The following is a 13,705-nucleotide window of genomic DNA, read 5'->3' as shown; positions in this document are numbered from 1 at the left end:
AGATAGATAGATAGATAGATAGATAGATAGATAGATAGATAGACATAGTGTAATTTATCGAGCTGCCACTAGAGGTCCCTGTAGGCAAGGGAAGTAAACTACATGTGTTCACAAGTAATGAAACCAGTAAATAACTCCGTTAAAAAAATGAAAAATGTCACATTTATTTTAAAATTAAAAGATTAATATGATTAATATATAGATCGCTAACACCGCCAAATACTTCTTTAACAAAATATTATAGGCTATTTCCATTTGTTTCATATTATTTTACTTTTAAACCAACTTTTGTATTTGAGAGCAGTCTTGGACAATAAAGCTGATTCCGACGTGTATTAAATATAAAGAAACACTTGATTGTGGGATTTTATTTATTTATTTTTTTTACAACGTCATCTAACGTGTCATTTTGTAGAGCAAAGCTGATTAACAGCTGCACGAACCACGTCAGCATCAAGCGAGCTGACACGACTCCTGAAAGATGAGCTGTACTTCAACCAGCTGTTAGCGAACATTTCCTCACAATTGTTTATGTTCTGAATCTGATAAAACAAGAGGAAAGACAAGGTTTATTTTAAAACCAGAAGTATGCTTGACTGCGGGATGCTAAAAGGAGCATGTCCTGTCACAGCCTCTTCTAACTATTGCTGCTGAACCGGCAGCAGCGGACCGGTTCGACCCGGTTTGATCCTGTTTAGTCTACGGCACTGCAACGTGTAGTGTGGAGAATGCAGCAAAGCAGACCGAAACATGGTAGCTATTTCTGTGGGGGGAAAAAGATACAAAAACACCGTAGCTTTTGTAACATCTCTACAAACAGCAGCTTGTAGACAGGCAACCTTTAAATAAATACTACTTTTTTATATATAAAACCGGAACATATGATGAAAAAAATCCACCATAACCTAGCGCAAATATATACTGCAATAACGAGTTATTTGCAAAATACTACACTTAAATATAACTACTTTAAGAGTTTGACATGCATTTATTGTGTAATGCTTTTTGTGGTCACGATGATGCATGATGCCAGGAGACTGGAGGGTGTAAATCTCGCGATACTGCTGTGAATTAGCGGTGCTGCCCAGATATGGCACAGAAGGTTAATGAGGTCTTTTTCCGTTCATGTAGTTACTGTTCAAATTTAGCTGTCACGCAAAGTTTGAAAGCAAGTCTTTGTCTCAAATAAATTAGATTTTGTGTTCAGATTCATATTTCATGTTTATTCAATTGTTATTTTCACAAAATGTACACTATGAGAAGGTCCAACAGAAAAAAATAGTAAAATACTTGACACACATGGGTTGTGCCATGTGTGTCAAGCTGAAGCAGTGCACTCCTGATACATTTAACTAAAAGAAAAAAAAACATATTCCAAATACCACTTATTTATGACTAGTGCAATTATCTGTCTATTCCCACTTTTTTTTAATTCAATTGTTTATGAGCCTATAGTCTCTAGAAAAGTGCCCCTAAATAAAAGAAATAATTCCTATGGGAAATGAAGTGTAAATATAAGATATGTTGCCATAAAATTCCACTTGGTGATTTTGTAAAATTTCTTTGGCTAGTCCATGCATTTCTACAAGGTTGGGTAAGTGCAACGATTCATCTTCAAGGAGCTCTGAAAAAACAAAACAAAACAAAAAAAAAACAACAATAAGAAGCCATCAATTCATGCAAAACACTTCAGCAAGAGAGAATAAGTACTAAAAGTAGAAATAATATTTCTTCCATTATACCATATTTTCACTGGCTCACCTGTCAAGTCCAGTATACAATTTTAAATTCTCCATCTTACATATAAATACCCACATAATCATGCTTCAATATCTCAATATGGCTCCACACATTTTCAGTCAAATTAAACTCTGGACTGTGGGTAGGCCATTTCAAAACATGAATTTTCTGCCCATTCTGTTGTTGATTTTTATATTTAGACTGCTATTAAAGAATGGGAGGCCTTCCAACCTTTGACATGGAGCTTATCACCAAAGACAAATGTTCAAAACCCCAGCGGAAACATGCAAAAACATGGTCAGCATGAACAGTGGTTCAGACTGCTACTTTGCAGCAAGGTCCTGGGTTCAAATCCATGCGACATAGAGTCTTTGAGCATGACGTTTAAATGTTCTCCCTGTTCATTGGTGGGTTCTCTCAAGGCACTCCAGCTTCCTCCCACAGTCTAAAAAGCATGACGACCAGTAGGTCAATTGAATACTCTAAATTGCCCTTAGGTATGAGCTTGTGCATGGCTGTGTGTCTTTGTGTTGGAGTGATGACTTGTTCAGGGTTTACGCCGCCTTTTGCCCAGTAACCACTGAAAATAGGCAACTGCAATCCTGCAACCCCGCAACACTAAGCAGATAGACAATTGATGGATGATTTTTTAAAGTAATATTTTTTATATTTGTCATGGAAGAATTTACTTTAGCAAGAGTCTGGACAAGAAGAAATAAGAAATTTATTAAAACCTTGCAAGGTGAGAACAGAAAGTGTGGAGCCCAACGCAGATGGTCTTGCCATTTGTCTATTGTTAAGGATAGGGGATTCTTCTTTCATGCTAAAGAGGGCAGATAAGTTCTATGATGGGGAAGTAACACTTAAGATAGTCTCCAGGATCAAGGAGCTCTCCCCTGCTGTTATATGACACTGTAGATGTTTATGTGAGAGCAGCTTGACCAATCTCATGATAAGACTATGCAGAAATACCTAAAGCAGAAGAGGGGTGAGGATGCCATTATATAATTTTCCATTATAATATTATATCTGGTTAATGAATTGTAAGCCTGCATCCAGGAAGTGAATCAAAATATGTTTCAGCAAAGAGTTATGCATTCTATGCAACCAGATTATTGCAGCTCTTTTATTTTTTGTATTCCCCCACCCGACAGATTTGCTGAGTAATACAGGATAATTTTCATAAATAAATAATGCACAAAGCCCCAGAAACCTGCCATTTAAATAAGGGTGTATAGACTTTTTATATCCACCACAATGGATATGTTTGTCTTCTAAAGTGTCTCAAAATGACATTTGTTGTGGACTGGGGTTACTTGACAACTAAATAGCTTCCGAGTTATACCCTGTGTAGGATACTGGTGTTATTAAAAAGTTCATTCAAATGCATGCAGTGTCCTGCTTTTATAGATCTTTCCCTATCCAATAGCAGTAACCAAGTAGTTCGTCTCCACAAAAAGAGGGGAGGGAGGGAGAAGTGGGTCAGCGGCATAATTTCTCCCAGTCGACACATCTGTCCCTAGATGGCGTTGGTAAACAATAGCCATAATCAAAATGCATCTTATTTTTTAAATAAACCACTTTTTGCCTCCTCAAATTAATACATAAAATTAGAAAAGGCTCCAGGTTGTGGTATTTCTGGCATGTAATGACCTTAGTTTATTTCCGGCGCTTTGGGGAGACAACGCCGTGGTTAGCCAAAAGCTCCTCACAGGGCTGGTCTGAACCGGTTCGGAGAATGCGCGGTCTCGAGCGCCCTGCAGACGTCTCTCGCAGTGCTTCTCGCTGCATTCCGCGCGCCACCAATAGTCTCGACCCTCCTGTTCTCCCCCACTCATTACGTTTTCTCTTCCCTCATTGGCTCAAGTGATCGAGACTCGCCCACCTTTTCCGGCTGCTGCGTGGACACCGAGACTCTACACGAGTTGCGATTGGCCATCTACCGTCCGAGCCTTTGTTTTGGGGCAGGGCACGAGACGCGGAGGAGTGGAGTTGTAAACTAAAGCGCGTGCATTTTTCAGCACCAATACCGCGTGGATAGCAGCCAAACTGACCAGATAGATAGTTGTTGCATCGGTTAGCTTGTTTCAGTTTAGCTGTTTTGATAGTCGCTGTTGCGTTGAAAAAGAAACTTTTTTTTTTGTATCGGTTTCGACTCCTCAGCCGGGAACCCGAAGCGGCGAGGCTCTAGCTTTGTTTGCCTCGGTGGCAGGAAAGCTGCGTCTCGGTCGAAAGGGAGGCGAAAACACCCTCATTTTCTTCCTCTCTGTCTCGAACTAGTTTCTTTCTTTTTTCTCTCTCTCTCGCTTGGAGTTCGACGATCCAATCCACGACCAGACTAAATGGCCGGAAGCAACGGAAAACAAAGGTACTGAACAGTTTTCACCCGAGCCGGTTCGGTCCAGACAGCGGTTGAGCAAAGTGGTCTTGTTTTTAAGCCACATTTTCAGCCAGCTCTCACCGCTCGCCTCCATTGTGAGAGCATCTCTGCCGCCCGAATCCCGCGCTCCCACCACACACCTGCCTGCCACCCCCCCCGCCCACCACCTCTCTTCACTCCACGGCGTATTTTTCAGCTGTTTCGCTAGCAAATCCACACTACAAACAATGTGCTCTCGGGTTTGGTTCGTGACCGACCGGCGTATCAGCCAGGAGTACCCTCAGGTCCAGATCCTCCGGGCTCTGAAGGAGCGCTGCGCCGACGAGGATGTTGAATTCCGCTACCTTCTCATGGATCAGATCGTGCTGACGATCAGCCAAGGGCAGCTAGGCAAGTATCGCTGAGCTAACTCATGTTTGATCAAAAATATGATGATTATGCGTTTTGATGCGGATTGCTACGTGTTTACGTTTGTGCTCGAACTTAAAGGCGGATGGTTATTGTTTTGCGATCAGACCGGTGCCAAGTAGGGCTTGCCCGGTCTGCCTTCTAGCGAGGAAGAGGAGCAGCACAGCAATGACCGCCTAACCCACTTTCAAGCTAGACTGCCTGCTGATTGACGGAAGAGATTGACGCTTGATTTAATTCTGCTGAATGTGCTGCATTTCCCGCCCATATAAGCTAATCAGCTGGATATGTTTAAACATATTTGATACGTACAAGGTAGTCCATGCGTGGGAAATGTAGCTTTGGTTATTTTTATTTTTTTTTTACGTCACTCTGTTTTTTTGGGGGGGTTTGCATTTGCTGAAATAAAGTGTTCTTAATTCAAACAATTATTTCAGATGTATAATCAGGGAATGCACCTTACCTCAATGCAGCTACAGCATCACCATATGTTGATATTTTCAAGGCTTTTGCTCATAATTCATTTCAGTTAGTGTGCACAGCTAAAGTTAATCAACAACAAATGTCATCTCAAGGACTTTTCAAGATAAACGGCTCCAGTTCGTTGTATTGAAATGTAGCCAGTCCAGTACAATCTGGACAGATTCAAATTTAGTACAGTCTAATTTGATCCTGGCTAAAATGTATCAAACTGAAACATAGTTTTGAAAGGGCTTTGGTAAAGGAGCAGTCAGGACTATATTTTGACTGTCAATTGTTGTTGATCACTGACTGGTATGTCTGCATTGCCAACGTGGAGTCTGTATCTGGGATCAAAACATTTCATATGCAGCAGAAGGCCTTGGTAGACTGATAGTGCCAAAGAGCAACTTTAAAATAAACAGATTGACATGGAATTTGTGAGTATGGTGTGAAGTGGGGCTGGGGCACTGGATGAGAGGTGTGAGGGTCTAAATTAGCACATAAATGCTGTAGTTTGAAATTAGCAGAGGGTGAATAGACAGGAGAAAATGCAGGATGGGTTGGGATGGGTCTCACACATCGTCCTGCCGAACGAGCTTGTTGCATTTGTCAGCCATGTTGACGATTTGCGCATGCAATTAATTACCAGGCATCTTTAAAACTGGAAAGAGGCAGACACAAAGCAATCTGACCCAACAACCAGGCTAATCTGTAACTAAATAGGAATGTTTAAATGTCCTGAATACCCATTGAGAGATCACATGGGTTAATTCACGTTTTCTAGGTGGATCACTGTCCAGATCTGTGGCTTAGTGGGATCCTCACAAACAGGGTTCTTAGTTTGGCTGGTAATCCATACTGGCTTTAAGTGTTCGTACAAATGTCTCTTGAGCCTTGGCTTGACATCACAGATTAAGAACAAGTGGACAGATTGTCTGTGACGAAGTCTTCCTACGTGGGAAGTCACAAAATGCATGTGTTATATGAATGGGTTAACCATAGATCCTGTAGATCAACTATTTAAACCTAGATTGGAAAAAAAAAGGACTTTTTGGATTCTATGGCACTGCATGAAAATACACGTGGATTGGGATGCAAAACTAGAGCAAAGAGCAGAATAAACAAAGACATATCACTGTTATAAATTAGACAGGACCAGCTTACAATCCAAGTCTGGCCCAGTTTAGTGGTTTCAGTGCGAATGTAGATGGAGGCATCTCTAATAGCGGCAACACTAGTTGTTTTTGATGACGAATAATCTCGGCTGCCATAAAACAGCTGAACCCAGCAGCCCAGTCTGCGAGCAGCATTTCACATCCCATGATTGGATATATTTAAAGCCCTGACATCAATGGTTTTCATAAGCCTCTGTGTTCCTGGTGCGTGGCAGTGGGCGTAGCATTACCCGCTGATGATAAATGCAGCATGTTTGTGCCAGTGAACATGGAAGACTGAGATACCGTGAACTTTGTTCACCACCGGAAGCTATGTGAGCATCAGTAGTGTTATGAAAATAATGCTTTATTTCTCAGGAAGTATTGACTCAACTTGTAACAACTATGACATAATAGGTTAACCCGAGTATTTGTTGCTTAAATTATTGTTTTTTTTTGTTTGTTTGTTTGTTTGTTTTACATATTCAGTCTATTCAGACAGATGTTATGTTTCAGTTACTTAGTGTTGTCTCATTGCAGAGCTGTGATGTGACTTATTTTATTGACCAAGTTGCAAATGTAGTCCAGTTTGCTGAGGATAACTTTGAGCCCAAAAAGGATCCATTTGCATTTTATTGCTTTTCGCAAATAAGCTCCTATCTTGTTGTTTTTCTTATCTAGACATAAAATACATTTTCTCAGAAACCACACATTTCCATATTTATTCTTAAACTAAACTAAGCTAAATATATACTTGTGCTTGTTTCTTGGTGTCTCTAATTGGTTATGATGACATCAGAAAGGCAGCGTAGACCGCCAAATCACCGTTAACTGAAAGTCTCGCTGCTGAAAAGGATCACACTATTTACCCTCTGATCATATGATCCAAGTTTGACCAAGCATTTAGATAAGGAATTTGTATGGTTGCAAGTAGCCAATAGAGCAGTGTTTGCTTCATGATTACTAGACTTAAAGCCTTTGAACTTTATATTTTCTAATGCAAAAGTAATTGCTTCAGCTGGAATGCGAGTAATTTGTGATGTTTCTGTACAACCAGCCATGTTACAATGTAATAAAGCTTACATTACAGGTAAAAAAATTACAATACTCCTTTTTTTTAATACTAAGTTATTCTGTAAGTTAGTCTGCTAACACAAGTCCATATTTACGTAATAGTCTACTCAATCTCCATCTAAGTTGTATTGATTACTAATACCGGATGTACAAAATTACAGAGTGAAAGAGGAAATGAATTTCCGTTATCATAAACAACAGAGCTGCAAAGGCATAAGCCAGTACAAACTATCACAGCATTAATGAAATATATATATATATATATATATATATATATATATATATATATATATATATATATATATATATATATATATATATATATATATATATATATATATATGTTTACTAATCTAAATTGCTTTTATTTTAAGCAAAAGAAAAGATGGAATTATTCTTACCACTTTTAAAAATGTAAAACATCTTGATTAATATAACTATAATGTTATCGCTAACATTTATACAATATCTCAATTTCACACAAACTTAAAATAAAAACCTATAGGATGAAAAAAAACTATAGAATGGACACTTGCTAAGTGTAGAAATGATTTTTAAATAAACAAGGCTATTCGGGGTATTTTATCTCATTCTGTTCTTTACAGAGTAATGCCAGTGTGACAAGCTGATATTAATAGGTTAGTAAGTCAGGCCTGCAGGAGCAGTCGGCTCCTCCTTGCTTAACACTGGTAGGTTTCATGTTGCCATATGTTTTTAACAATAGTGAGTACCGCTCTTTGTCTTCTTGTAAGTGACAGAAATGCATTCATTAATAAACAGCTGAGAGGTTCAGTAAAAATGTACCAGAGTTTGCCTTCAGGCCAGTTTTTTTTATTAGCAAGCCCTGATGCAAAACTGCGTCTATAGGATATAACTTTGAGAAACAATATCTTAATAATTAAACATTATAAATTGCAAAGATTAAATGACGACTAAACGTAAGCAAAAACATGTGCATGATGAAGTTGTCATGAAAAATATCCAACGATAACAGCTGTGATCCTCAGAAAAGCTTTGCCTTTTTGTTTGGACGCAAAAAGTCCAGATTCAGAATGTCACTTAAGTGAAGCTTTAAACTAATATTAACCAAACGTTGTCTTTCTGAATGGGATTATGCATTCTCTGGCAGCTCCTCAAAACAGTTTAGTTAGTGCAACACACTTACTCTGGCATTTCACTAAAAGTGCTTGAAGGCATAAGTTAGCAGTTTTTCAGCAGACCTGTTTTGACATTGAGCTGCTTGCTGTTACTTGACACCAGTGATCAGTTCACGCTTTGTACAAGTATAAAACGTATCCTAATCTGTCATTTATTCAAGCAACCAGTTACCGTAGGTGTTACTACATAAAAATATCACAATTTGAAAGTGTCACAATCTCTTTAGTATAGCGTAGCATCTAGTAATTAATATTCTCCCCGGCTCCTTCGGTGTTGTGTAGCTCATAACTCATTTTTAGTCACATTTTACAGTGTCTTCAGTGCCTTAATTTAAATTATGTAAATATTAAAACAATCCATGGATTTCTTTAATTTAGTCTGGTCTCATGTTTGCTGCTGGTATGAACATATGTGGCAGCTAAAACAGGCAGCTCTTTAGTTTGCTATCAAACCAAAGAAAAAGGGTTTAGTAAGCTTAAGTCAGACTGGGCAGTGAATTACAGTGCTTTCAGGATGGACATGACTGACCAGCCGGACACACTGGAACAGCGTTTGTCAGTCTGCTTTGTGACGTTACAGCGGCATGTATAGAATGCCTGCTATTCTTTAAAGCTTTGTTGGTCAGGATGGAAATGGGACGAACCTACACAGTCCGTTGAATAAAGTGGAAACAGTTTGATCGGCGGAACCAACAATAATACACAGCCCTCTCGGTTTTTAATATAAACCGACTGAATTCCTAGAACACTACTGTGTTCTCGAATCATTATCCAACTAAATTGCAAAGTTTTTTTTTTTGTTTTTTTTCGAATCATTATCCAACTAAATTGCAAAGTTTTTTTTTTTTTTAGTTTTTTTTTTTATTTTTTATGACGGTCACATGACAGACAGCCAAAAGCACACACACACTCGTGCTGATGAATAGGGCTGATTCATCCGGCTTGCTCATTGGTCTCTGTTTGGTCCCCCTGGAGACGGAGACGAGCGCTGTGAATACTGTCTGTCAAAAACCATGAGAGCACATCCCCTGACGCTTCCCACTGTAACAGCACTCATGGTGCCTGCAAAAACCACCAGTGTGTGCGAGAGTGCTGAATGGAGAGAGGCAATGAATCCTCCCGCTTCTTTGCCGAGATCGTCAAGAGGAAGGGGACGAGGACGAGGAGAAACAGGAGGGGCGGGGATCTTTTCATGACTTCTTCATGCTCTTCTATTTTAATGCGACACATTCCCTCCTAGCACTGCCCTCCTGGCTGGTGTTTATTTTATCTTTAATCACGTCCTCTTTTTACCTGTTTACACTAAACAATATGTACAAAAAAAATAAATCCACGCTCAAATTCATCTGCCCACGTCAGCTTCTCTTGACCTCTAATGATCTCCGCATGTTTTGTCTCGTCTCTGAAAAGCCTGCAGCTTGGAAGAGGGCTGAAACTCGCATCATAGTGGATGCATTGTGCAAATGTGTCTTCTCCTCCTGTCGTCTGGACTCGGAGAACTTGCAAATACACACATCTTCGTTCCAGTCGTCCAAACGAGTTGCTGTGATCACAGGCTGAAAAATCTTCCTGCGTGCCAACTAAAAAAAAAAAAATACAATAATTTTCCAATGAAATTCTGCCAAACTGTGGTCCATGGCCGATGAATATGCCATCTGTGCTGCAAATATCAAAGCAGTGCACTCATGTGATTCTGTTGTGAGGCTTCATAAGGGTGTTGGCGCTAGAAAGAAGCTTACAGGTTCTTTTTGAGCCAAATCTGTGTAGTTTCTGTTTCGCCGGCAATATACTTCACAGGATTGTGTACTCCCCCCCTTGTCAATTCATTCCACCCTGAATTGAAACGGCTGATCAGTGACCAATTCAGACGTGCTCAGATAGCCTTTTGTTCCTCGGCTCGAATTTGCATGAGAAAAAAAAGTGGTGTCAGGCTGAGGCATTGGAAGCCAAGGTCGATTTGACTTTCAATAAAGCAGAGCTAAACATTTTAGATCCTGGTCACCATTTTCATTAAGACGGTATTTGACTATTAAACTATGGGGTGCCGTGTGTGAAATTGCACAGACATAAATTAACAGTAATAATTTGTGTTATTTAGCTGGTCATAAGAGGAAAAAATGGGAATTAATATTTTCACCATGTTAATCATTCTTGTCACAGCTTCAAACTGTGACAAATGTCAGTTTCAAACTAAATATTTAATTTACCAACTAACTATTTATTTAGCTTCAATTTAAATACTTAGCTCGAAAACATTATTTAGCAAACTAAGCATTCAGTTAGCCAACTAATTATTTGCTTGCTAACTATCTTGCTAACCAAATATTTAGTTTGGAGCTAATTATTTAGCTTGTAAGCTAACTATTTGGCTCTCTAAATAAATATTTATCTTGTTAACCTAAATATTTAGTGTTCATCTAAACATTTAGTTGCCTAACTAAATGTTTAGTTTGTAAAACTAAGTATGTAGCTTGCTAACAAAATGTTTAGTCTGGCGCTAAATATTTAGCTTCAAACTGTGACATTAATAAATAAATGGATAACATGGTGAAAATATAATTTTTAAAAATTATTTTAAAAATAAAATATTGTTTTTTGATAAGCTAAATAACCAAAATTATCGCTGTTAAGTGTTCAACTATGTATTTTTACAAATGCCACTGCATATTAAACAAGGTATGGAAGACTGGACTTGATTATAGCCCAATATATCATGGATATTTTTATTTGAGTGCATATTTTAAAATCAAGAGATGCAATCCTGGGATTTCAGCGGTTCAGAGGTACACTGAATCCACAGAACAGTGAATCCATTATATCACGAAAGCTATTTAGTTCTTGCTCAATGAGCTGCATATTGCAGTACTACTGAGAGCTAAGGCAGGAGGGACTTTCAGAACATGCATCATCGGGTTGTGCATGTTTCGCTGCAGTCCCTGCATGCCTCTGCTTGGTGCACTATATTGACCGACTTACTCCTTCTACTCGTATGAAAACTGGGTCTGGATGCGATTTTCCAAAGGTGGAGTCGGCTGTTTGTTTTTTTTTTTGTTTGTTTTTTTGCGCCAGACATCCAAGCCCTTAAACATTTTTTCCAGACTTTATTTGTGACCAGGAAAATAAAGGTGTAAATACAGCTGCGTGGCTTTTTGACGTCTAAACACAGAAAACAAGTCATGCGTTTTGCTCACACCTGTAGTTTCTAGATAACAGAGGGTCAAACGGCAACAAAAACCGAGGATGTTGAGCAGATTGTGCAGTTTGATGTTTTTCTGCTTTGTGTGTTTTCCAGCTGGTAATGTGCTCAGTTGTGATGAAAATAGGAAAAGCACAAAAACCTAAGACTTCTTGCATATTTTTTTGGCTTGAGTTAAACTACTTTTTTATTTAAACCTTTGAACAATCAACTAGCCACTGTAAACATCAATATTCACCCATTTCTTGATTAATATTAGTCATTTCTTATCCGTTATTCATCAACCCTTCCTCCTGATCCTCCTCCAGGTCTGCGGGTGGAGCAGGAATTGGTGACATCTTATCCTCAGGTGGTGCTAGTGCGAGTCCCCACGCCCTGGGTGCAGTCGGACAGTGACATTACCGTGCTGCGCCACCTGGAGAAGATGGGCTGCCGGCTGATCAACCGGCCCCAGGCCATACTCAACTGTGTCAACAAATTCTGGACCTTCCAGGAACTGGCTGGCCATGGGGTCCCTCTTCCCGACACCTACTCTTACGGTAAAAATATTTTTTTTTAGACCTTCTTTAATGACAACAACAAGCAAAGCAAGGTTCTGTACAATTTTTACAACTTCCCAGAATGAGAACAAACATTATGGTGACCATGTTCTGAACCTGAAATCCATTAAAGGAACACATTGCACAAGAGTTGTGGAAAAAGTATGAAATGTTTCTTTAGATAAAACCTGGTGTAGATAAAACCAGGGTTTCTTGTAAGAAGTTGTAAAAATTCAGCAAACATCATATGAAGCTTCTCCTTCAGCTTCATTATGAAACCTTGTATTTTTATTGTATAGTGCTTTGAGAAAGTAATCACACCGCTTACATTTTTTGTCACAGTATTAAATGACCAACACAAGCTTTATTGTATGTTATTGGGCTTTAATCTAATAGACTATAGATACAAAGTGCTGATTATGGAGAAAAACCAACTCTGTAGAGTTTGTTAAATGCACTGTGAAACATGGCAGAAGCACCATCATGCTGCGGGAAGCTTTTCTTCTGATTTTTTCAGATTTTTAATTGTGAAACATTGAGAAAACCGTGTATGAACCGTTGTGGAAGGCACTTTAAAAGCCTGCGTAGGCATTTCCTGCTTAAACACAAACCTAACAATTAAAGTTTTGATAAATGGAAAGAAGACGAGGAGTACAGCAGAGCCTCTCGTGTTTATTTATCGTGCGTTGTGGATTTTTCTAACAGTGCACATTTCTTTGTGTTAAAAAAAAAAACTGCTTTACTGTGGTTTTCATGAGAGCAGAAAAAGGAAGGATAGAGACAGCGGGAGGAAAAAAAGAATGAGCGGGGGCTTTTTGGCCTACATTCCATGTGTTTCTGAGCACAGTAGGCCAGGCGATGCATGCAGAGCAGCTGGAGAGCTTATGTAACCAGCCCCCCCACCAGCACCTCCCCTTGCCCTTTCATTTTCCAAAATAAAGCATGCAATTGCTTTGCTGCTTCTACCAGTGACTACCATAGCAGCTCACCGGTTGATTTGTTATCTGCTGTCTCCCTCCACGCTTTCAGGCACCTTTTTTTTTTTTTTTGTTCTAGTCTGAGTGAAAACACATGTGATTTAGCACACCAGGAAAGAGCCAAGTCACAGGGTTGTTTGCATCTGCTGCTTTGACTGCATGCCAGGTAAGTGCAGGCAGGAGAAGGAAGACTCTGAGACCGCATCAGGGGTGGGAAATGAGAAAACGTTCATTTATGTAACCTTTTTTTTTTTTTTTTTTTTTTTTTTTTGTATTCCCTCCCCAATTCAAAGCAGGAAGCCGAAGCATATCGCAAAACAAGCCGCCATTATAAATCACTGTCAGATATGCTTGGCTGCCTTACATGACATGCATCGGTCAGTGACTCTGCTCCTCTGTTCTGCAAACCAAGGCAACAGATCCAAGCACAGGCAGCACTCCTACAGCATCGCTGTTTTGAGTAACTCTTGTTTCCATGGCAACGTGCTTCTCCCCGCCACCCCCCCTGCTCGTCCTGCCAGATTGGCTGTGATGTGTGAACCATGTCACAGGAGGAAGAGCAGCTCCTAATGTACTTTAATGTGTGTGTGTGTGTGTGTGTGTGTGTGTGTGTGTGTG

General features: G+C 39.5%; 1 protein-coding gene across 1 annotated transcript in view; it reads left to right on the top strand.

Moving 5' to 3' along the window:
- The first annotated feature begins 3,557 nt into the window (after nucleotides 1-3,557).
- Nucleotides 3,558-13,705, top strand: part of rimkla (ribosomal modification protein rimK-like family member A) — a 14,929-nt gene continuing 4,781 nt past the window's right edge. Inside the window, exons 1-2 of the mRNA XM_016672171.1 lie at nucleotides 3,558-4,510; nucleotides 11,880-12,110. Of these exons, the coding sequence (XP_016527657.1) occupies nucleotides 4,348-4,510; nucleotides 11,880-12,110 (394 nt within the window). The 5' untranslated portion in view covers nucleotides 3,558-4,347. The remainder of the gene's footprint in view (nucleotides 4,511-11,879; nucleotides 12,111-13,705) is intronic.

Source organism: Poecilia formosa, unplaced genomic scaffold, assembly GCF_000485575.1.
Source record: "Poecilia formosa unplaced genomic scaffold, Poecilia_formosa-5.1.2 Scaffold56, whole genome shotgun sequence".
In the NCBI taxonomy this organism is placed as follows: Eukaryota; Metazoa; Chordata; class Actinopteri; order Cyprinodontiformes; family Poeciliidae; genus Poecilia; species Poecilia formosa.
Note: the sequence above shows the minus strand (reverse complement) of the source record. Positions and strands in the feature narration are given on the sequence as shown.